This window comes from Macaca fascicularis, chromosome 2 (assembly GCF_037993035.2).
Source record: "Macaca fascicularis isolate 582-1 chromosome 2, T2T-MFA8v1.1".
NCBI lineage: Eukaryota > Metazoa > Chordata > Mammalia > Primates > Cercopithecidae > Macaca > Macaca fascicularis.
Genome location: NC_088376.1, coordinates 96,761,641 through 96,783,674, shown reverse-complemented (window position 1 = coordinate 96,783,674; position 22,034 = coordinate 96,761,641). Strand labels below are relative to the sequence as shown.

At 36.5% G+C, this 22,034-nt stretch overlaps 1 protein-coding gene across 6 annotated transcripts in view; it reads right to left on the bottom strand.

Annotated features, from left to right (window-relative positions):
• The window catches only part of VPS8 (VPS8 subunit of CORVET complex), a 302,825-nt gene that overhangs the window by 205,738 nt on the left and 75,053 nt on the right, over positions 1 to 22,034 (bottom strand). For 5 of the 6 annotated variants that reach the window (XM_065540320.1, XM_065540319.1, XM_065540318.1 and 2 more), the window contains 6 exons: positions 17,688 to 17,818; positions 15,559 to 15,652; positions 12,249 to 12,281; positions 11,246 to 11,300; positions 1,999 to 2,123; positions 1,172 to 1,258 (listed from right to left, as the gene is read on the bottom strand). In XM_065540320.1, the coding sequence (XP_065396392.1) occupies positions 1,172 to 1,258; positions 1,999 to 2,123; positions 11,246 to 11,300; positions 12,249 to 12,281; positions 15,559 to 15,652; positions 17,688 to 17,818 (525 nt within the window). The remainder of the gene's footprint in view (positions 1 to 1,171; positions 1,259 to 1,998; positions 2,124 to 11,245; positions 11,301 to 12,248; positions 12,282 to 15,558; positions 15,653 to 17,687; positions 17,819 to 22,034) is intronic. The other variant, XM_074031581.1, reaches the window with a different exon arrangement.

The following is a 22,034-nucleotide window of genomic DNA, read 5'->3' as shown; positions in this document are numbered from 1 at the left end:
CTTATTCTTTCTCCCAATATTTTTCTCTGCAAAAGGATTGCTCTTGTATAAACACCACCATCTAGTTTTTCCTTCAATCAAGTACTTATTGAGAGCTTCTATGGGTAAAACACAAAAATAAATGACAAACAGATTGTGATTTCAAAGACGCTCATCTACTAAGAGAGATAAGACCTATATACAAACAACTATAACATATTAAAAGTCGGCACAAGCCATATGAAAAGAGGTCAAGATATATTGCCATAATGCTCTGGAAATTCTCTCCACTTTTACTTTTTTACTTGTCTTGGTTGTTTTCATTGTTACTAAATGCTTCAACGCTGCTCTGTCACAGAATACTTTTTGTAACTAACCTAGATACAGACATACAAACTCCAGATGCTTCCAGACTTTAAAAAGGATACTTACGGATGACAGAGCTCTGCAGAGCTAAGCAACAAAATGTGTACATGATTAAAATCTAGAAGATCTGATTTTAGACTTTTCTAGTTATAATCCTTTACCTTTTATGCTTCTGAACATGAGCTTGACAGCATGGAATAATCAACATTCACATTGTATTTATAAATGAAATCTGTTACCTAAGTCAGTTTATTTTTTCAGGCCTGTAAGGAGAAAGCCAAGACTAGGATCTTAATGCTTTCCCTTTAGAGGCCTGAAAGAAAATAAACCAATAGATTCATTTCTAAACATAATCCAAACCTCAGTTCTTTCACAATCTGTGCCTTAAACCTCAGGCAACTCCCAAAAAAGGGTGACAGAGCACACCACCTCAGCAATAAAATTTGGATGAACTAAACAAAGGTAAAAAGACTTTTTAAGAGTTCCATATGAGTTTTAGCAGGGAGCTGCCCGTCTTTACTGCCAAACTCTAGTCTAGCAACACATCAATTTGCCCTTTTTGCCGCTATATCTATTAGACTTCAGTACAACTTGAAGCTGAATATTTCCATACTAGCCCATCTCCAGTTTTAACCTGGAAAAACATCACTTTGGGCTAGTCAAATAAAAGACAGCTCAATGTTACGGATTCTATTTATGAGGTAATGTTCAGCTTCATGTTAAATACATTTTTTGGACTCTGATTATCAATATAGAGAAATTTACTTTAAAATAAATACAAAGGCATAATAAAAAAATTATTAGAAAAAGAAAATAAAGCTATTACCTTGATATGCAATATTGCTGTTCCTGGAGGATGAGCATCTGTTATTGATCTTAGAAGTTTTCCACTGGCCAAATCCCACATGGTGATCTATAAGACAACTAAGTGCTTTAAAAACAAATTTATTACTCTTTTTTGGACTTAAGTATTCTGTCTTCTGGTTGGGATAATCTATTCCTTGACTATAAACATTGCAGGCAAAGAACTATAAAGTTAAAACATACCTAAAGGTTGCAGATCCATTAAAGCACTGAGCCTTTATTCGATCTTCATTTACCCCTCATCCTGTCCATCCTACTTTTCCCTTTAGATTTTAAATGTTCTCATACTGAGAGACAAAAGATATTTCTCTAATAAGTCAATCTGTTTAGCACTGGTAAAAAGTATAGGAAGGCCTTACTGCCAAACTAGCTAGAGATGTATAAATCGGAAGATGAAAAAAACCATAACCTATTGCCAGTTTCAGAAGTAGAAAAAAATGCAAAAATCATCATCCAGGAATGCAGAATCTTTCTAAAAAGCAGCCTCCATTATTTACATGACTGTAAGGAAGTACATTTTATATAACACCCCTGGTTGGTTTACAAAAATTATTTACCCAAATAGACACATGAACTAGGATATAAAAAAATTACAGACTCTGGATCAGTTGATAACAATAAAGTAAAATTTTGAACAAGACAAAAATCAGATTCAGCAATCTCTGGTTAGCTCTACAAACATATTACTTCATAACACATATTTTGTGGTCTTTGATCTAAGATATTAGTTTTTTTTAATTGATCTTATTTTAACATTGTCTTATGAATTAAAAGAAGTTCATATCTTACCTGTCCTTTAGCAAAGCCACAAAGAAGTCTTGAGCAATCATTGTTGATACTGAGGGCAGAGATAGCGCCATACTGACCTCCAACACTAGTGCTACCCAGACAGAGTCGCAAAGCTTGATTCTGATCTAAAGAAAGCAGTTTTTAAAGTCAAGTGAAAGAAATGCAAGAGTGTGAATACATCTAGTACAGGCATGCTTTCAAAGACTTGGGAAGTGACAAGAATCAAAAGCAGCAGACAATGAAGTCACATTCATTTTTAAATCTATTTACTGGGCAACTAGCAGATGCTGGGCATTGAATTATACAGAAAAAAAAAAGGCCGGCGTGGTGGCTCATGCCTGTAATCCCAGCACTTTGGAAGGCCAAGGTGAGTGGATCACCTGAGGTCAGGAGTTCGAGACCAGCCTGGCCAACATGGTAAAACCCCCATCTCTACTAAAAATACAAAAATTAGCTGGGCATGGTGGCTCACGCCTGTAGTCCCAGCTACTCGAGAGGCTGAGGCACAAGAATCACTGAAACTCGGGAGGCAGAGGTCGCAGTCAGCTGAGATCATACCACTGCACTCCAGCCTGCGTAACAGAGTGAGACTCGGTCTCAAAAAAAAAAAAAAAAAAAAGAATACAGAAAAAAAAAGATCTACAAGAAAGCATAATATAAAATGCTAACGATAAGCCAAAAAATCCATATGAAATCTGTATCTCCTTAAACAAACCGTCATCTGTCTCATCCTAGAATTGTATTTCTTGCTATTTTTAAGATGCAAAGTTATGGGGAATACCATCGTCTTTTAAAATAACTACAAAACTTCAAAACTCAAGAAATTTAATTTAGAATTTGGCTGAAATTTACATTTATATTATCCATAAAGAAAATTTACTAAGCAAATTAACAGTGCAAATTATAGAGTAAACATTTAAACGACTTCAGAAAATTATTTCAAACATCAAAATTTGATATGCTAAAAGTGGCTGGGCATGGTGGCTCACACCTGTAATCCCAGCACTTTGGGAGGCTGAGGAAGGAAGGGTCACTTGAGGTCAGGAGTTCGAGACCAGCCTGGCCAACACAGTGAAACCCCATCTCCACTAATATAAAAAATATAGCCGGGTGTGGTGGTGGACGCCTGTAATTCCAGCTACTCGGGAGGCTGAGGCAGGAGAATCACTTGAACCCAGGAGGCAAAGGTTGCAGTGAACCGAGATCATGCCACTGCATTCCAGCCTGGGCGACAGAGCAAGACTCTGTCTCAAAAAACAACAACAAAAAGCTAAAAGCAAGTAATTCAAATATCTATTAGATTAAGTTTGATAAGGGCGAGGATCTTGCCTTAATCACCTCTGATTTCTCCAGGAGGCACTCAAATATTTATTAAATTCTGCTATCTAATAATTAATAGAAATTTCTCTAGGGTTTCTCCTAGGCAATGTTTATTGCGTCTAGAGTTCATTATTATACATACTTGAAAACAATGAAATTAAAAATTTAAATGTCAGAAGGCATGCCTACAAAATATAACTATTTAGAAAAAAGCAAAAAACATCATATTTCCACAACCTGGAGTTTTCTCAACTTCCCCAGCACTGTTTGTGCCTCTCTTAATTATCTACATGCAAATTTGGGGGTATGTCTTACTTCCCCTATTACACTATGACCTCTCTGAGGGCTAAGATCATGGCTGAATTAACACTCCCAAAGTACCTTGATTAATGCCTTGTGCTTAGAAGGCATCTGACAATCATCTGAAAAGCTTTCACATTTGCCAATTCTCCTTCTATAAGAGTAAATCTAGTTATCAGACACAGTCATTCATTCTCAGGTCTAAGGAATAATATGAGGTCAGTCCTTTTGTCCATTCAAAGTGAATACTGTAAGAGTATTTTTCTGTGCTCACAAACAGACTTAAATAGAAATCCCCCCTTCCCAAAAAAGAGTTCTGAAACAATGAGTGTAACTACATAGCACACAGAACATACTTGATTTTTTTCACTCATTTTGGATTTTAGCTTTCCAAGGTGAACATTGAAAAGGAATAAAACTCATAAATATACAGGGTCTGATGTATTTTAAAAGTTACTGTCTTTATTCACATCTAGAGTTTTACAACTACAGATATTTTTCAATACATCCTGACTGTTCTCCCCCTTACAATTTTTTCACCCTTCCTTGATTTAATCCAAATTATAAAATTTCCCTTTATTCTATAATTTTCCTGACTCTAAATATAACATCACATTTTATTTTGCTCTTCCAAAACTACCTACTTAAAGTAATGTTTTGCATGATCCTTATTTCATCAGAGCCACCCTGTATAGTTAGTGGATTTTCCACATATCTTAATTTGCAAACTGTCATGATATGATGGTTGGGCAATAGTATCCCATATATACCTCTACTCTGGGTCACATGTATAGCTAACAGATGGACTGAAAGTAAGAGGACAAGGATAGAGTTGGTATGAAATTTCATACCCTGGAGTTTGGACCGCTTGCCTTCCAGGCACAGAGCGATGTCTAAGCAGCATACTACCAAGATCCTCTGTAGTCCCTGCTTTGAGATCCAAACTTCACAGAGTTCTGATTCACCAATACGTAAAGACTCTCACTACTACTTTCTAATTTAACAATGTTCATACTTTATATCAGACTATTTCAGGCACAGGAAGTATGAACAGGAGAACTGAGGATATGATAACAAAGAGAGTAAGGGTACCATGAAGAGGAAATAGAAAAGAATGGCAATGGACGAAATGAGGGAAGGAAAAGGACATAACTTCTAGATTAAAAACCAAACATGACCATGCCTTCCTGACTACTGTTCCCACATACCATCAACTAGCTAAGACAGGGAAGTAAATTATCAATCTTAGCCATTCCTGAAATATGGATTAAATTCACAGCCCACAAATCTGTTAATGGAAACATTCTCAACTTTTTTCTTGATTTTTTACAATGTATTTGTTGTTTTTATAATGTCCCTTTAGAAGGTATCGTGACTATGAAACCAGACACCTGGATTTTAATTCCACCCTTACCCCACGGATAGTTACGAGCCTTACAACTACAGCATGTCTTGGTAATTTTAGGAACGTTACTTAAATTCACTTAGCCTCCCTATCTTCATCTGTAAAATGTAGAAAATGCCCATTATCTCACTGTGTTGCTAAGAGGAATAAATGAGTAAAGTAAGATAACGCACCAAGGAACCAATTCAGTGTCCCTTGAGTAGTATTAAGTGCTCATCACAAACTAATCTATAGATTACATTCATATATACATTTAAAAAAAACAGCAGGGATGGTGAGAGACATGATGGACAGTGTAACAAATGTAATCTACTTTGACTCCATAAAGATATTTATCAAACTCTTATTACTATCTTCATACATTCGTTTTTTTTTTTTTTTTTTTTGAGACGGAGTTTCGCTCTTGTTGCCCAGGCTGGAGTGCAATGGCACGATCTCAGCTCATAGCAACCTCCACCTCCCGGGTTCAAGCTATTCTCCTGCCTCAGCCTCCCAAGTAGCTGGGATTACAGGCATGCGTCAACACACCCAGCTAATTTTGTACTTTTAGTAGAGACGGGGTTTCTCCATGTTAGTCAGGTTGGTCTCGAACTCCCAATCTTACGTGATCCGCCCACCTCAGCCTCCCAAAGTGCTGGGATTACAGGCTTGAGCCACCATGGCTGGCCACTCCTCTTCATACATTCTATTCTTATAGTACCATTTTAACAAACTTGCTGTTATATAATCTAGACTAAATTCAGAAAAGGTAGACTTTCCATGGAAAGAAGAAAGCAGTCTCATTGAAGAGGTTTCTCCTGCTAGAGTAACTAAACATTCTGTAGTCCAGAAAATTCTGGACAATTCTGGGAAATGATATTTGAGCAAAATAAACATAAAACCTCTTCAAAACACTTAAATTCCATGGATACATGTAAAGAACAAAATGACCTGGACAGAAGGTGAAAATGAGAGCTACTCCAGATTACTCTTGGATTTCATGAATTTAGAAGGAAAAATTCTATTCTCCTCCTCCTCTCTGAAGTCTCCTTTGTTTACAGTTGGAAAAAGTTATTAAATTAACAGTATATCTAATTTCATTTCAAAGTCACATAAAGGTATATTTGATTAGTACTGTCAAATTTGTGTTTTAAAAAAATTGCAGTGGGTCTTAATAATGGTTACCCTGGCAAGAAATATGAAATGAGACTATCACCTTTCTTATAAACTTCACTGAGTCGACAAAGAGTTTTGCCTATGAAAAATTAGAAAATCATCAAATGGCACAAATGCAAGGAATTATTGTTTATGACAGTAATATAGCTTACCAATTAATTTAGATAACTTGAAGGCCAAATATCACAAACAGCACATCTATTTAGCATTGCCCTGAATTATATCTGTATCTTTTATTAGTATGTCTTTCAAAGTACACTTTGCTTAGAGTAGATCTCCTCAGCATATTCTGGACTTAAGAATAACATGCTGAATAGCAAAGAAAAGTCACAAATAATGTACAAAGTCTGTAATAGCCCTAAAATCTAAATTTGAACATACTTCAAGAATTTCTGTTAACTCTTTCCATATACCAAAATTAGCCCAATCTTCTATTTCTTTACCCTCAATTAGTTTTAATTAGTTCTAAAGACTATCAAAGAAGGAAATACCTACATCCTAGCAGGAATCCAATTTAATTTTGTGTGTGGAACTCTACCTTTATTGGCCAATATTCACTATTCTTTAATGCTACTCTTTTCTTATCCTTTTTTTTTTTTTTTTTTGACAGAGTCTCACTCCGTCACCCAGGCTGGCACCATCTCGGTTCACTGCAGCCTCCGCCTCCTGTGTTCAAGCAATTCTCTTGCCTCAGTCTCCCAAGTAGCTGGGATTACAGGCACGTGTCACCACACCTGGCTAATTTTTGTATTTTTAGCAGAGACGGGTTTCACTATGTTGGCCAGGCTGGTCTTGAACTCCTGACTTCAAATGATCCGCCCACCCTGGCCTCCCAAAGTGCTGGGATTACAAGCGTGAGCCACCACATCTGGCCTTTTCTTATCCTTTATTCACACTAAAATATTCCCTAGGATCAAGGGAGAAAAGATCTAATCAGGAAACATTTTTCATCAATGATCATAAAACAACAGAAGCACTTTTACCTGACCTCCATCAAACCAACTCGCAGAATTCAAGTTCTCCTTCCCTCTGTAAGGCTTACTGACTGAAGCCAGGGCATACTGAATCCCCATGGCTAGTTGGATATCTTCCAGAATGCTGATGCTTACTATGAGTCAGCTGTGTTCATTCCCAAGCCTGTTCATGCCACTGTAATGTTACTGTACTTTAAAACTTAAACAGTAAATAAACTAATGAAACAGAGTGAAAAAGAAAGAGCTGTTGTTTCCATGAACATTAAATGGATGGTTTAGAAAAACTTGGTAAAGATGAGTTTCTTTACAAAACTGTCACAAAATAAGGTGTTCATAATATAACAGGATTTTGCATGCAATGATTGATTCACAGGTGCTTAAGCTTTTACCTCATTTTTAAAACTTAAAATGGCAAATTTTGCATGACCCATTAATGATAAAGTTTATGCCAAAAAAGATACTTCAGGACTCCAAGTGGCAAATACAAACTCAAAGAAAAAGTTTGGGACTACAACAAAAGATCAAGGATAAATGAAAATTTATGTATTTTCAGTTAAAACATTGAAAGTATATATATACTTATAGTTTTTCACAATTTCCTGCTTAACTAATTTTTCAATTAGCTGGTTTTATTCCAATAAGTATTTCATAAGAGGACACTGACTATAATTGGTAGCATTCTTCTAACATTAAAAAGGCCAAAAGAAAAGAAATCATTCATGCAAACTAAAATTACTTACTATACCTTTTCCTTTTGAATCCATGAAGAAAAGATCAAGAGAGAGAAAGAAAAGCAAGAAATCAGTTCAAAAGTTCGAAGAAAAGGCAGGTAAAAAATTTCAAGAATATACGTGACAAGCTTTAGTTATCTGTGGGAATGATACTAAATGTGATTAAGTGATGTCTCTAGCATTTATGATTATGCTCAGCTATGGTTATGGGAAAAAAAAATCCATAATACTCTCATTATAGCAAAGTAAGTAAATCCATGTTTAAGTGAGATAAATACAAAAACAATTTCAAAAAGATAATCTACTAAAGTACACTAACAACCAAAAAAAAAGAGGAAAACTAAGGCCCCCTGGGATGGGGAAACATCTTTATTAAGATTTGAACTTTTGAGACTCTGTATAAGGTAAGTACCAACATATTTTTTTAAAAGCTATATGCCTATAATTACTTAAGAAGAGGCAATAAACATCAGTCTTCAAGAAACTTATAATAGTTTCTATCTTAATGAACTGGGCCTCTGTTTCAAAGAGAAACATATAGTACTTAAACAAGTATAGCTCTTCCTGTTACACTTTCTCCTATGATCAACACAGATGTTTAACAGAGATGAGATCTAACCCAGGCCTCTAGACACTTTATAGTATTATTACTCTGCCATTTGTTCCCAGGCTTTCAAGCATATTTTAATCTATTTGTTAAAACACATTGTCCAAACATCTGATTCCTATAAACAGTAATGAGTAAAATTTATTAGCCACACTATTAATACCCAAAGCACAACCAGAATATTATGATTCTTTCTCACAATGTTCACTTTGACATACTTTCTTTTCCATGAGACTGTAATGAAAGATTATTATTTTCTCATATCTACAGGAAAGCTGCTGGGTCTTAAAAAAAAAAAAAAAAATCAGGAACCAGGCCCAAGGAAATTAAAGACAGTATCAAAAGACAATGTTGTCTTTTCCTCTGTTAGTTTTTGTTTGTAAAGTATTCATTTTAATTTGTTTGCAGTAAGCTATACTTGAGTTTGATTATAAGCAGTCACATATTCTTATAACATTGACAAGAAAAGGATGTTAAAGCAGATAGAGGTGAGAAATGAGTACTGGTAAGTGGGAACAAAAAATTAACATGCAATTTGCTGACAAATATATGCATTATAATCTATTCTCCTTCACCTTAGTTCTTTTATTCTTTTCTTCTTATCTTAGAATTGGCCTCCTTTTCTCTCAGGATAGCAGAATTGCTTAGAATAGTGGAAATACACTTATATAGGATTCAGCATTCCTCAATGAACTTGGCTGAACTTGGCTCTGTGCATGTCACTTAACCTCTCTGGTCCTCAACAGCCTCAGAAGTAAAATAAGGGGACTGAACTAAACGACCTAAGATTCTTTCCCAAAATTCTATTTATCTAACATTAATTATGCCCCACAGGAAGACCACCATTCTGAACACCTGATAGGAGAGAAGGCTGATAGAACTTTTCTAGAGGGCCATTAGATAATACATATCAAAATTCTTAATGTTCATCTCCTAATCCAAGCAATTCCACTTTTAGGAATATCTGTCCTAAAAAAGTAATCATGGACACAGAAATGTAGTAACAAAGATGTTCATCACAGTAGTATACGTTTACAAACAACTTAAATGTCTTATAGTAGGAAATGATTAAGTAAATTAGGAAGAATCCATTTAATAGAATACTATGTAGCCATTAAAAATGTTACAGACAAAATATATAACTTCATGGAAAGATATTCATTATCATGAAAAGCAGTTTACAAATTAACATGATCCCATTTGAGGATGTATAGATACATATATACAAGTACAGAAAAAAAAGACTAAAAGGTTACATACAAAAAATGTTAGGGATTATTCCTGGATGGCAGGATTTGGTATATCTTCAACTTTTTGCTCATCTATATTTTCTATATTTTCTACTATGAATATATATCAACTATCTAGGTTTTAAGTCTTTTTCAACCAATTCTAAATTCCTTCAGGGAATTATAATTTTGTTTCTACTCTTCTGGTCCCCAAATAATAAAACTCTATTATTTAACTCAATTGCCTTTGAAAAGACTAGGTTTTACAATTACATTTTAAAAAGCTTTTGTCATAATACAAAATTCATAATAGTAAGTCAAATCATTCAAAACCAACAGAAAATAACTAGTTATCCACTTATACAGTAAATAAGGATGCAAGGCCCCACAGAAGTCAAATTGTGGTTCTGCTATTAAGAATTCTCAGGTAATCCATATAAAATAGTCTGTAGATTCCTTACTAAATACAGTGTCATCAAGTCTTTCATTTAAGGGAGATGAAACAACTTAATATCCAGAAGAGAACACTAAAAATGACCCCTCAAAAAAACTAACAGTTTTTTATTTTTTATTTATTTATTTATTTTGAGACGGAGTCTCACTCTGTTGCCCAGGCTGGAGCACAGTGGCACAATCTCGGCTCACTGCAACCTCAGCCTCCTGGGTTCATGCGATTCTCCTGCCTCAGCCTCCTGAGTAGCTGGGATTACAGGCATCCGCCACCACACCCAGTTAATTTTTTTCAGTAGACACAGGGTTTCACCATGTTGGCCAGGCTGGTCTCGAACTCCTGACCTCAGATGATCCACCTGCCTCAGCCTCCCAAAGTGCTAGAATTACAGGCATTAGCCACCATGCCCGGCCACAAAAATCTAATAGTTTTTTAATTTAAAAAGAACAAAATATTCTATTCATACATTGAATTCAAAAACAAAGAAGGTTTAATGAAACTACAGTCATTTAGTCTCAGGTAGAAAAAAATGAGAAAATACAACTATCTTCTACTATACAAATAAAACTAGTTCTCTTTCAACCAAGAAAGCAATGTGATTACAGGCCAAAAAAATTTCGGTTTAGAGCAATTTACATTGGAAATTTTAAAAAAAGCTTATTGTCAGTGAGAGCTCCTGAAAATTACTGAGAAAGCCTGTTTTCCGGAAGATCTTTTAGAATACCCATTACGGGAACGTGATTCAGAATCAAAAATTCCCACCACCAACAACCGGAGGCAGACAAGATGATAACCCAAGGTTCCCCTCAACTTTATTCTTTGTGTCTAGGTTTGCAGAGAGATCAATAGATATGACAGTTTATAAATTCATGAAGAAGAAAACAAACTTGCAATAAGCAGCAAAACAAAGCTGTGAGTCAAATAATTTTTAGCTATAAAAATATTGACTGCTACTTTTCAAGTTTTTCTGGTTTTGTTCAAGAAAATCAAGTACACTATATAAACTGTGATTAAAGGACATTATAAAACCCAAAAGGACAATATTTAAAAGCAGGAAAGCACTTAAAAATTTTACCAAATATTAAAGCCAATCCATGAGATGTACCCACTGCTATCAGACTGGACACTGCCTGAAAACAAAAGGGAAGATTACATTTTAAGATACTACATTAAGAATCTTGAAATAATCAGAGTTGAATTTGTTGGCCTTCCTTCCTCTAGGCACCAGATGACATACAAACTATTGTAAATAAGAAGAATTTCATCCAGGAGGCAAAACGGGAAATGAAACTCAGGACATTTTATTTCTGAGAATCCCTCTAAATTTACTCTAGGAGTAACACTATCAAAATATCATATGTTCAACATTATAGGCAATAACATGCCACTTAGCTTCCTCTAAAGCAACTTTCAAATAAAAAATCAGGGGTCCAGGCAAAGTAAGAGGCACTTATGCTACCCAACCAAGAGCTTCCTACAAGGCCTGGGGAAGAGATGAGAACACAATTCTCTAGTTTATCCACAGGAGCCTAAAGGCATCCAAAGTGTTGAAAACTCACCCACTTCCTTACCAAAGACTGACTAAAAGGAAAGCTAAAAAGGCACTGGAGGAAGACAAGAAGAGAGAGAACCAGTATGTTTTCAATATCCCCTAGTTCTCTACAATACTGCAGCAGAGTTCTATTTGGCAAGCCTGGCAACGGAATCCAGAGCTGTTAAATGTGCTATTTACCACAAAGTGATCCTATCAAATGATGCTTTCCACTCCTTATGGAAGGGGAGCCAAATCACAGAAGAAGTAAATTTACTTGGGCAGGGTGGTACCACAAACAAATAAACCTGGAGAAGGCTAGTATTACTCCATTATCTGCTTCTCAAACAAAACTCTAAAAAGTAAAAAATTAGGAAAAAAGAAAGCGCCCAACATGGACAAATGTTAAGCCTGATTACTGGTAGTAAAATGACTTATGAATTTATTACCATAATAACTTATGTAATATTTTGAACCATGTAATAATAAATCTAAGAAAACCCAATCAAATAAAAAGCTTACCTTTAAAAAGTTCAAGTATACTTACAATTGCTGTAGGCAAGCCAGCATCTACTTTGTCCTAAATGAAAGTTTTAAGAAAGTATTTGAAAAATATTCTCATTTTTAAAACAGAAAATGGTATAAGGCTCTTGCTTTACATACACTTTGGTCCAAATCAATTTAGATTAGAGGTGGAACCTTTATTTTTGCCCCCATCTAAGAGAAATCACAAAAGCTATATATACCAACAAAATACAAAGGGCATGAAAGAGGATTGCTTTATTTTACTAAGTATATAAGTGCCTTTACGAAGTAAGATGCCTCAGGGAGGGTACTGATTATAACGGAAATGCAAAGGAAAAAGAGGAAAGATGTTCCATTTTCTGTACTTGAATAAACTATAAGTACTATGGGGTCAAAACAGTAGCAGTACATAAAGATTTGAGAAAAGTAAACATGCTAAAGATGTTTCTACTACTAAGTAGGACTTTCCTATCTAGCAATTACCCAATAACCTCTAAACAAACCCCAACAGGGTATATTAAGTCAGTTCTCAAGCATAAGAAATTAAAACATAAAGAAGTGCTAGTCCCACCTCCCTACCGGTAACTACATGGCATTCAAAAAGTCACCTAACTTTTCTGAATATTAGTCTCCTCATCTGTTCAAAGAAATAGCAAATACCGCCCTATTTACCTCAGTGAGCTGTCCTGAGGATCAAATTAAATGTGAAGAATCAGACAAATATGGAAGAGTATCAATTCTATGCTTACATAGCTTTAAATAACCCTAAGAGTTTGTAGTGATACAGTACTGTAGTAGCAAAGAGCTTGCATATAGCAGCATCTATCCAACTTTGAGTGTATATATATCTGTGTGTCAAACATGCCTAACATAATGCTCGACAATTAAGAAGCATGTAATACATAGTTGATAAATGATTAATTTGCATCTAGACAGGGAAAAAGAGAAATGGGACAGCAGATAAAGGTCATAAACTCTAGTAAGACCTCACTTAATGTTGTCAGTAAGTTCTTGAAAACTGTGACTTTAAGCAAAACAACTTAAACCAATTGTTTTTTCTTCATTAACATTATAACAAAACGACATTGAACAAAATGATGTTATTCGAAGGCCTATTCTACATTCAAAATAGAGCCTGAATAATGAAATCAGAAGTCGCCTGACTTCAAAAGCTAAAAAAACACAGATATTTGGAAGCATTGTAGAGATTACAGAATTTTAGTACTGGTGTTGCAATATCTAACGGTAGTGGGTCTCAAAAGCTAAAATGCATAAGAATCACCTGGGATGCCTGTATGCCTGGGATTCTGTAGGTCTGGGGTGAGCCCCAGGAATCTGCAATTTAATCAGTACCCTAGGAGATCGTTATACAGCGGACGCATTTTGAAAAAAACACTACAATAAGCTATCTCTAGTATTTTAAAGTTGATCGTAAAAATAATAAAGATCCTTAAAAAAAAAAAAAGTTACTTTGAATTAAAGTATGGTCACATGTCATACGACTTTGAAAAGGATCCCAAATTAAAAAACGAGCTTCACAACTGCAAAAATTTCATCTCTCCTAAGCGTTTTCCATGCATGAACCCCAAAACTGTGATCAAGGCCCAAAGCAGCCCTAATAACATCACTAACCACATGGCTGAAGGCGCTATTGAGCAATTATTCAGGGAGAAATATCCAAAAATATAACTAGCTTTACATGTTAATAAACCAACCATCACAGGAAAGCATGCAATTTAAATTGAGCTGGTAATCCAAAAATAGGAAGGCACCGTATGATGACTGTCACAGGAAAGGCAGTTTTCATTTTAACATACCAAAGGAGCTCAGCCATAGCAATGAAATAAAAACAGAATGCAAACACTCTGGGATTTATTAGAATTTCCCCTCCTCTTCAAGGGGAAAGAGAAACCCTTTTAAATAACAGATTTATCTAATCATTGTTCAGAGTCTGAGTTTTAGCTCAGTCTCCAATATTCAAAATATTTTTAAAACTGCACAGGTGGGTCGAATGACTGTTCTGGTTCATCTTGATTTTGAAAGGAATGAATTTCATCACCTACATAAGGATTAAATTCAGAAAACGTCATGGAAATGTAATCCTCAACAGGTGGTTCCCATTCTAGCAAATATGAGTTACTCTCCACCTAAAAGAGGAAAAACAATTGCCCAGGTTTCCTCCATTGCTTGTTGAGCATCTCTCTATTTAAATTTACTTCATGATATATGAGCTAGGTCAGGATACACCAATTGTTATAGTAAATACTTTTTTTTTTTTTTTGGTATTTGCACTAAGGGCTTTTTCTGATAAACCTGAAAATTGAAATGCAATTGTGGTATCTCGTAATTCTGTATCAATCTCTCACCCTCGTGAAAAATCCAAACTTTTATTTCTTGTCCAACTTGGATATGCAAAATGCCGATTAAATGCCCCAAAAAGAACATAAAAACACATCAAACTTCCTGGAGTATAAATCTGTCATTATCACTATATATAGAATCTATACATTGTATTCAGAAAACCAAAACTGAAAGACTACATAAAACTACCAGCTGTGAGGTCAAATGAAAAGTCTGATGGTGTCAAACGAAAAGTCTGCCATCTATGGACCATTAAATACTGTTTACGTTAACCCAGTGCTCTACATAATTTTCAAAAAAGGCCACAAATATTCTGTTCCAGCCATTTCACACATTCGTCGCATTCACCAGTGCCACCTCCAGTTCACAACAGAGGCACTACACTTGAAGCCAGAAACCCCAGTTTTGAATAAATGCCTTGCTACCTCCTAACAGAATGATCTAAGACAAGTTACTATCACCTTTCTGGGCCTAGCTTCTCATTTGTAAAATAGAAAACAGCTTTACCTACTTTCCAAGTTGTAAGAATAAAAGAAATAAGGGGCATGAAAATACTTTTGTGAATTATAAAAAAATCATTCAAGTTGTAAAAGATTCTGATCAATCATTTCTCCATATGAAAAGAGTAAAAAAAAAAAAAAAAAAAAAACCAAACACAGAATCTCAACAAATACACAAGATGGCAACTAAACTGAAAAGGAATTTAAAGAAAAGGCAGATAGTATTTATTTTCGGCTTGCTGCCATATTTCATTTAGGCACAGCCTAGACTCTGAGCAGAACTTTATTTTCATGGCTGCACTAATTTCTATGTCAAGACGTGTAGCCATGTCACACAAAAACCATGAAAGCCAGATTCTATTTTTCTTAAGCCTCAGGCCAAGAGAAGTGCTGTATTTTGTTTTATGCTCATTCCTACTTTATTATGCCATTGCAGGTTACAAAGTTGAGGGAAAAAAACAAAATACTTACAGCTGCAGACACTATCTGGGCAGAAATTCCCTTCAAAAGTGAATGGCGCATAACTGATCCATGGAGTGAAAAAGAATCAGGTAATTTCTTCTTCCTAAAAATAAAGAAAAACATTTAAAAACAGCCAAAACAAGTGAAAAGGCGAGGTCCCAATGCTTTGAAAGAAAACACACACGCACAAAAAGCAGAAGACAACATTGTATGTTATTTGTTAGATCTGTTTTTAAAAGATGTATGAAGTATCTAACAATCCCACCTTAAAATCTATTAAACCCGCCTTGAACCTCAAAGAAGCACAAGCAGGAAAATGAATCAAATCACCATTCCTTTCTCACGATTCAAACTGCTCCATGCCCACCTTAGGAAATGCGACAGTAGGTTCTCACGTTCTCCAGAAGGCTGACTACAGCGCACTCCTCCGGCCTGCAAGTCTACATTACCCTACTGCCTTCTTACCCTTGCTCACCTTTCCTGCGCTGCTGCTCCTCCTATGACCAAACTCTCATTCTTCAACCACTTCCTCAAATCCCCCTTCTACTCATCCTCATATAAAAAGTAACTTTTAAACTTTTACCCAACATTACTGAGCACCTACTCTGTATGACTAGAAGTATGCTCTGGGAATACAAAAATAAGAAAGTCACAGTTACTACTGTCAAGGATCTCACAGCTTAGAGAGGCTGAGAAGTAACTCTAAAGAATGAATGTTACACTAGAAATATGAATTAAGTGCCATATAAATGCAAATGAAGAACAGTTTAATTCTGTTTATTTGGGGGACATTAGGGATAGCTATAGAAAAGAGAAGATGACTAATTTGACCTTAATGGATGACTAGGAGTTTGTCAGGCAAAAAGCATGGGCAGAAATACGAAGATGTAAAGGTGTGCAGTGTGTCTGGGGTAGTCACACACAAAAGGTATGGACTAGGAGGGCTGAAGTACGAGTGCTTAGAGATTAGGTCAAAACAGTAAGCATGGCCCAGACGGAGGCCATGCAGAGGAGTTCTGACTTAATCTTGTAGGTGACAAGGTGACACCATATCTTTTTATTTATTTATTTATTTATTTATTTATTTATTTATTTAGAGATGGAGTCTCCCTCTGTCACCCAAGATGGAGTGCAGTGGCGCGATCTTGGCTCACTGCAAGCTCTGCCTCCCAGATTCATGCCATTCTCCTATCTCAGCCTCCCGTCGAGTAGCTGGGACTACAAGCACCTGCCCCAACGCCCAGCTAATTTTTTGAATTTTTAGTAGAGACAGGGTTTCACCGTACTAGCCAGGATGGTCTTGATCTCCTGACCTCGTGATCCGCCTGCCTCAGCCTCCCAAAGTGCTGGGATTACAGGCGTGAGAGACCACGCCTGGCCAATGACACCGTATCTTTTAAGCAGGTAGTAACCAGATCATCAAAAACATTTAAGTTATCTATTTGAAGGACACATTGCTGAACAGGTTAACATAACGTCCTGTTCAGCAACGTCCCCTATCCCATAAGAGATAACCTAAAGAAAAGAGCACTGACACAGGCAAAATTGAAGAAGAAAAACAGATCACTTTATCAATATTAAAGTTACACATGAATTCAATAATGTATTTATGATTTCTCCACTTCTCTTTCCTTTTCATATTCTCTCCAAGAACTTGGAAGGTGAAAAGCAGCCCAAATTTAAGTTATTTAGGTTTAGAAGTCTTTTTCCTGAAATTTTAATCATCTTTGTGATTCTCTGAACCCACTCCAAGAGAATGAAGGAAGGCCGATCTTAGAGAATGCAGATGACAGGGAGGTGCGGGAGGGTGCGCAGAACAGAAGGGTAGTGAACCGAGCTGCATGTTTCCACCACAGACACTGTGCCAGGTTTAATCTGTACTTCCTCCAAGGGCTCTCCTGCTTCCGGGAGTCCCTGGCTATCATTATGGCTTCCTACCGAAGTGGTCATAGCACCTACCCTTTTACCTTCTTCCTTAATGGTGCCAAAATCTTCAAGATATTATATCCCTTCTACTTCCTATGCAAGGCTTCAACAGACCATATTGTACTTTAAAAAGTACAATAGAGTACAATATTTACATTTGAAACAATTAAATACTTCAACTGTAAGCAAGTATGATTCACATGAATACCTACCTCTTTAAGTTGGTCCTGTCACCACTGTCTGAGCTTGCCACAGATGAAGTATCATAGGAGTGAGAATCAATAGTATCAATGTTTAACAATGTAGGATCCTCAAGAACAAAAGACTCATCTTCATCATCAGTCTAAATTGGAAGAAGATAAATCAATACATTCAAAATCCAAATACTCTATGAAATAAGACAGGTATTAATGGGTTTCTCCAGAGCACACAAGTGCTTATTTCTGCCTTTCACCTCCATTCCATGCATTCTTATTGACCAGAAAGGCACCATACAGAATTATTAGTATTAAATTCTAGATAGCTATTTCTTTCTACAAAGAAGTCACCCCAAAAACTTCTTTCTTGTAGCAGGAAGAAGCAGAAGCCGTTATGCAGATTACTGTTAGCTATAGAATATTTCTTAAAAATCAAGCTTTTACAGATGAGTTAGCAGTTAACTAACAGCCAATGGCTCATTTGAAGAAAACAAACACCATCTGACTATAAATAGTCTACTATAAAAAAATATGACAAGCAGACAGCAGAAAGGCATTCGGGTTGGAAACAGCACAGAAAGACTCAGTGATTTCACAATGCAGATTTTGTCCATGGGAAAAGTAGTAGTCCAAAATGTCTGGAGGATATAAGCAGAAGCTGGAGATGACCCTAGAAAGATAAGCTGGTACCCAAACCATAAAAAGCCTTATATTCCATTACACTAGATGGCAGCAGGGCCCATGTCTATCTTGTTCATCATTGTACCTCTAGTGCCTAGTATAATGCCTGACACATAACCAGTACTCATTTAATGAGTATTCAGTATACTATATATAGCAGGCAGTGGGAAGGCAACTGACATTTTTAAGAAGTGGAAAGACATGATGGGAACCATGTTTTAGAAAGATAAGTGGGGCAGTATGAAGAATGGATGAGGGGGAACAAGAAGACTTTAAGGACCAGTAAGAGGGCCATTGCACTATCAAGGAGAAACAGGAGATCCCAACCTAAGAAGCTGCAGAAGAGGTCAACAGAGGGAATGATGAAACACATTACTGAGAAAAAATCAAACATCTCTGGTTACCATTGAAATGGGGGATTGAGTAGGGGTACGGATGGGAGGAGAGGTAAGGGAGAAGTCAAAGAAGAGTACAAGGTTTCCAGCTTCTACAACTAGGCAAAGGGTGATTCTACTCACTGAAACTAGAAAGCAGACAAATGGCAGATAAAGCAGGATGAGGTACTTGGCTTTGCACAAGTTGATTCTGGGTGACAAATACCAGAGAATGATGTCTCACCGTCTCTTTCAGCTGCACTACCTTCTGCCTTACCATTTCCAATCAATGTGCTTGAGAGATTAATGTCTACTCACTACCTCGACTCCACTCATTACAAGCTCCTACCAACCTTGCTGATGTTACTAGCCAAATCTACTGGTCTGCTTTCTGTTAGTGTGTTCTTGTCCTCCAGGCATCATTTAACCCTGTTGACCATTCCCTGTCACCCAGGCCAGTATGCAGCAGCACAATCACAGCTCACTGGAGCCTCAAATTCCTGGACTCCAGCAATCCTCCACTCCAGCCTCCAAGTAGCTGGGACTACAGGTGCATGCCACCACGCCTGGCTCATTCCCTACATCTTGAAACTTTCTTTTCCTTTGGTTTTCCGTACATCTCTCCTTCCTGGTTCTCCACTAATTTATGTGTCCTCCTATTAGTCACATGCTAGCTTCTTCTCAGCCCAACCTTTAAATATGATTGTCCCTCAGGATTATACTCTAAGCTCTCTTCTTCTCTTCCTACTTCATGTACTTCCTATTTGAGTAAGCTCACCCACATCTATAGCTTTAAGAACCATGTTATCTAATGACTCCAAAATCTGTGTCTTTAGTATCAACATTTCTCAAGGTTTAGGTCCAAATTTATAACTGCTTTCCAGATATCTCTACACATAGGTCTTCTAAGAACAGGGTTAGGACTGGCAATAAGACAATATGTTGCTTGAGTGCTGTAAAGATTGGAACAATTGCTGTAGGAAAAGGGAAGGAAATAATTCAGAAATAAGTATGGCAGCATCAAGATCTTAAACAAGAGAGTCAATCAAAATGTTATTTGATTTTCTTAAAAAGTCTGGGGACATAATTAAAGAAAAGGGATCAGATGAATTAAGCCAGGCTTACAAGATAAGTGAAAGAAAAAGTGAAGAGAAAAAAAGAAGTGAAGATGTCAAGACTGAATTTAAAACTACTGCTGCACAGCAAAAGTATCAATTATCCCCAAACTGATGTGAAAAAAACTGCACAATCCTTTCAAATTTCAGCTGATTTGTGTATGCGTATGTGTATATGTGTGTGTGTGTGTACTGATAAACTAATTCTAAAACTTACATGAAAATGCAAAAAAAAAAAAAAAAGGCAATCTTGAATAACATTAAAGCTGAAAGTTTTTAAACTACCAGATACCAAGACCTATTACAAAGTTTCAATCACTAGAATGTGAGATTGAGGCAAGTATGGACACACCAATGGACTCAGATCCACACATATTTATATATCCACCTGATTTATAACAAAAGTGACACCAGACGAGAATACTCTTTTTAGTACATGGTGCTGGCTCATAGCTCACACTAACACACCCAAAAAAAATTCCAGATGAATTACAGATCTACATATGACAGGAACAATGAAAATGTTAGAACAAAATAGGGTAACATCATCATAACCTTGGAATTGGAAAAATTTTCTTAAATAGGACACACACATGCACACAAATGGAAATTTTTAATAAGCTGAACTATATTAAGAACTTGTGCTCCTCAAAAGAAACTATTAATAGAGTGAAAAGGTAATGTAAAGAAAGAAGATGCAATATGTATATCAAATAAAGGGCTTGTATTAGCATACATAAAGAACTCCTATAAATCACTTAAAAAATAAAACAACAGAAGTGGGCTAATTATAAGAAAAAGCAATTCGCAGAAGAGATATCTAAACATATGTCAAAGTACCCAATTTCATTAGTCTTTAGGGAAATTCAAATTAAAACCACGATGTGATAGCACCACACATCTGTTAAGAATGAAAGTGAAGCCGGGCACGGTGGCTCACGTCTGTAATCCCAGCACTTTGGGAGGCCGAGGTGGGCGGATCACAAGGTCAGGAGATCGAGACCATCCTGGCTAACATGGTGAAACCCCGTCTCTACTAAAAATACAAAAAATTAGCCGGGCGTGGTGGTGCGTGGCCTGTAGTCCCAACTACTCGGAGGCTGAGGCAGGAGAATGGCGTGAACCCGGGAGGCGGAGCTTGCAGTGAGCCGATTTCGCGCCACTGCACTCCAGCCTGGGTGACAAAGCGAGAGTCCGTCTCAAAAAAAAAAAAAAAAAAAAAAAAAAAGAATGAAAGTGAAAAAGACAGAAAAATTCAAAAGTTTACAAGGATACAGTAATCAGAAATCTCATACACTGTTCCTGGAAGTGTATATCAAACCACCACTTTGAAAACCTGTGCCAATATATACTAAAGCTGAATATAACTATACCTGATGACCCACTAATTCCACCCCTAGATATCTGCCCAACAGAAATGTTTATAAAGCTGGGAACAGTGGTTCATGCCTGTAATCCCAGCACTTTGGGGGGCCAAGGCAGGCAGATCACCTGAGGTCAGGAGTTAAAGACCAGCCTGGCCAACATAGCAAAACCCCGTATCTAATAAAAATACAAAAAACTTTGCCACGTGTGGTGGCACATGCTGGTAGTCCCAGCTACTCGGGAGCCTGAGGCATGAGAATCACTTGAACCCAGGAGGAGGAGGTTGCAGTGAGCCCTGATCATACCACTGCACTCCAGCCTGGGTGACAGAGTGAGACTGTTTCAAAAAAAACAAAATGAAAACAGACAAAACCCAGAAATATGTGTAAGTATGTATATGCCAAAACACACGAATAGGAAAATTTACAGCAGCACTCTTCATAGTAGCCAGAAATTAGAAACTACACAAATACATATCAATAGTAGAATGAATAAAGGTATATTCACAAAGAATTTTACACAGCAATGTGAACAAATCTAAAAACATAATACTAAGGGAAAGACGTCAGAAACAGAAGACTACACACTATATAATTCCATTTATATAAAGTTCAAAGCAGGCAAAGTAATCAACGCTAGTAGAAGTTACAGTAGTAATTAGTCTGGGTTTGGGAACTAAAAGGACACAAGATGAGCTTCTGGGGTACTAGTAATGTTCTGTTACTTTATCTGGATTCTGGTTACACAGGTTGTTCAGTCTGTTAACATTCACCACGCTGTACACTTATGATTTGTGCACCTTCCTCTATGTATGATATACTTCAATG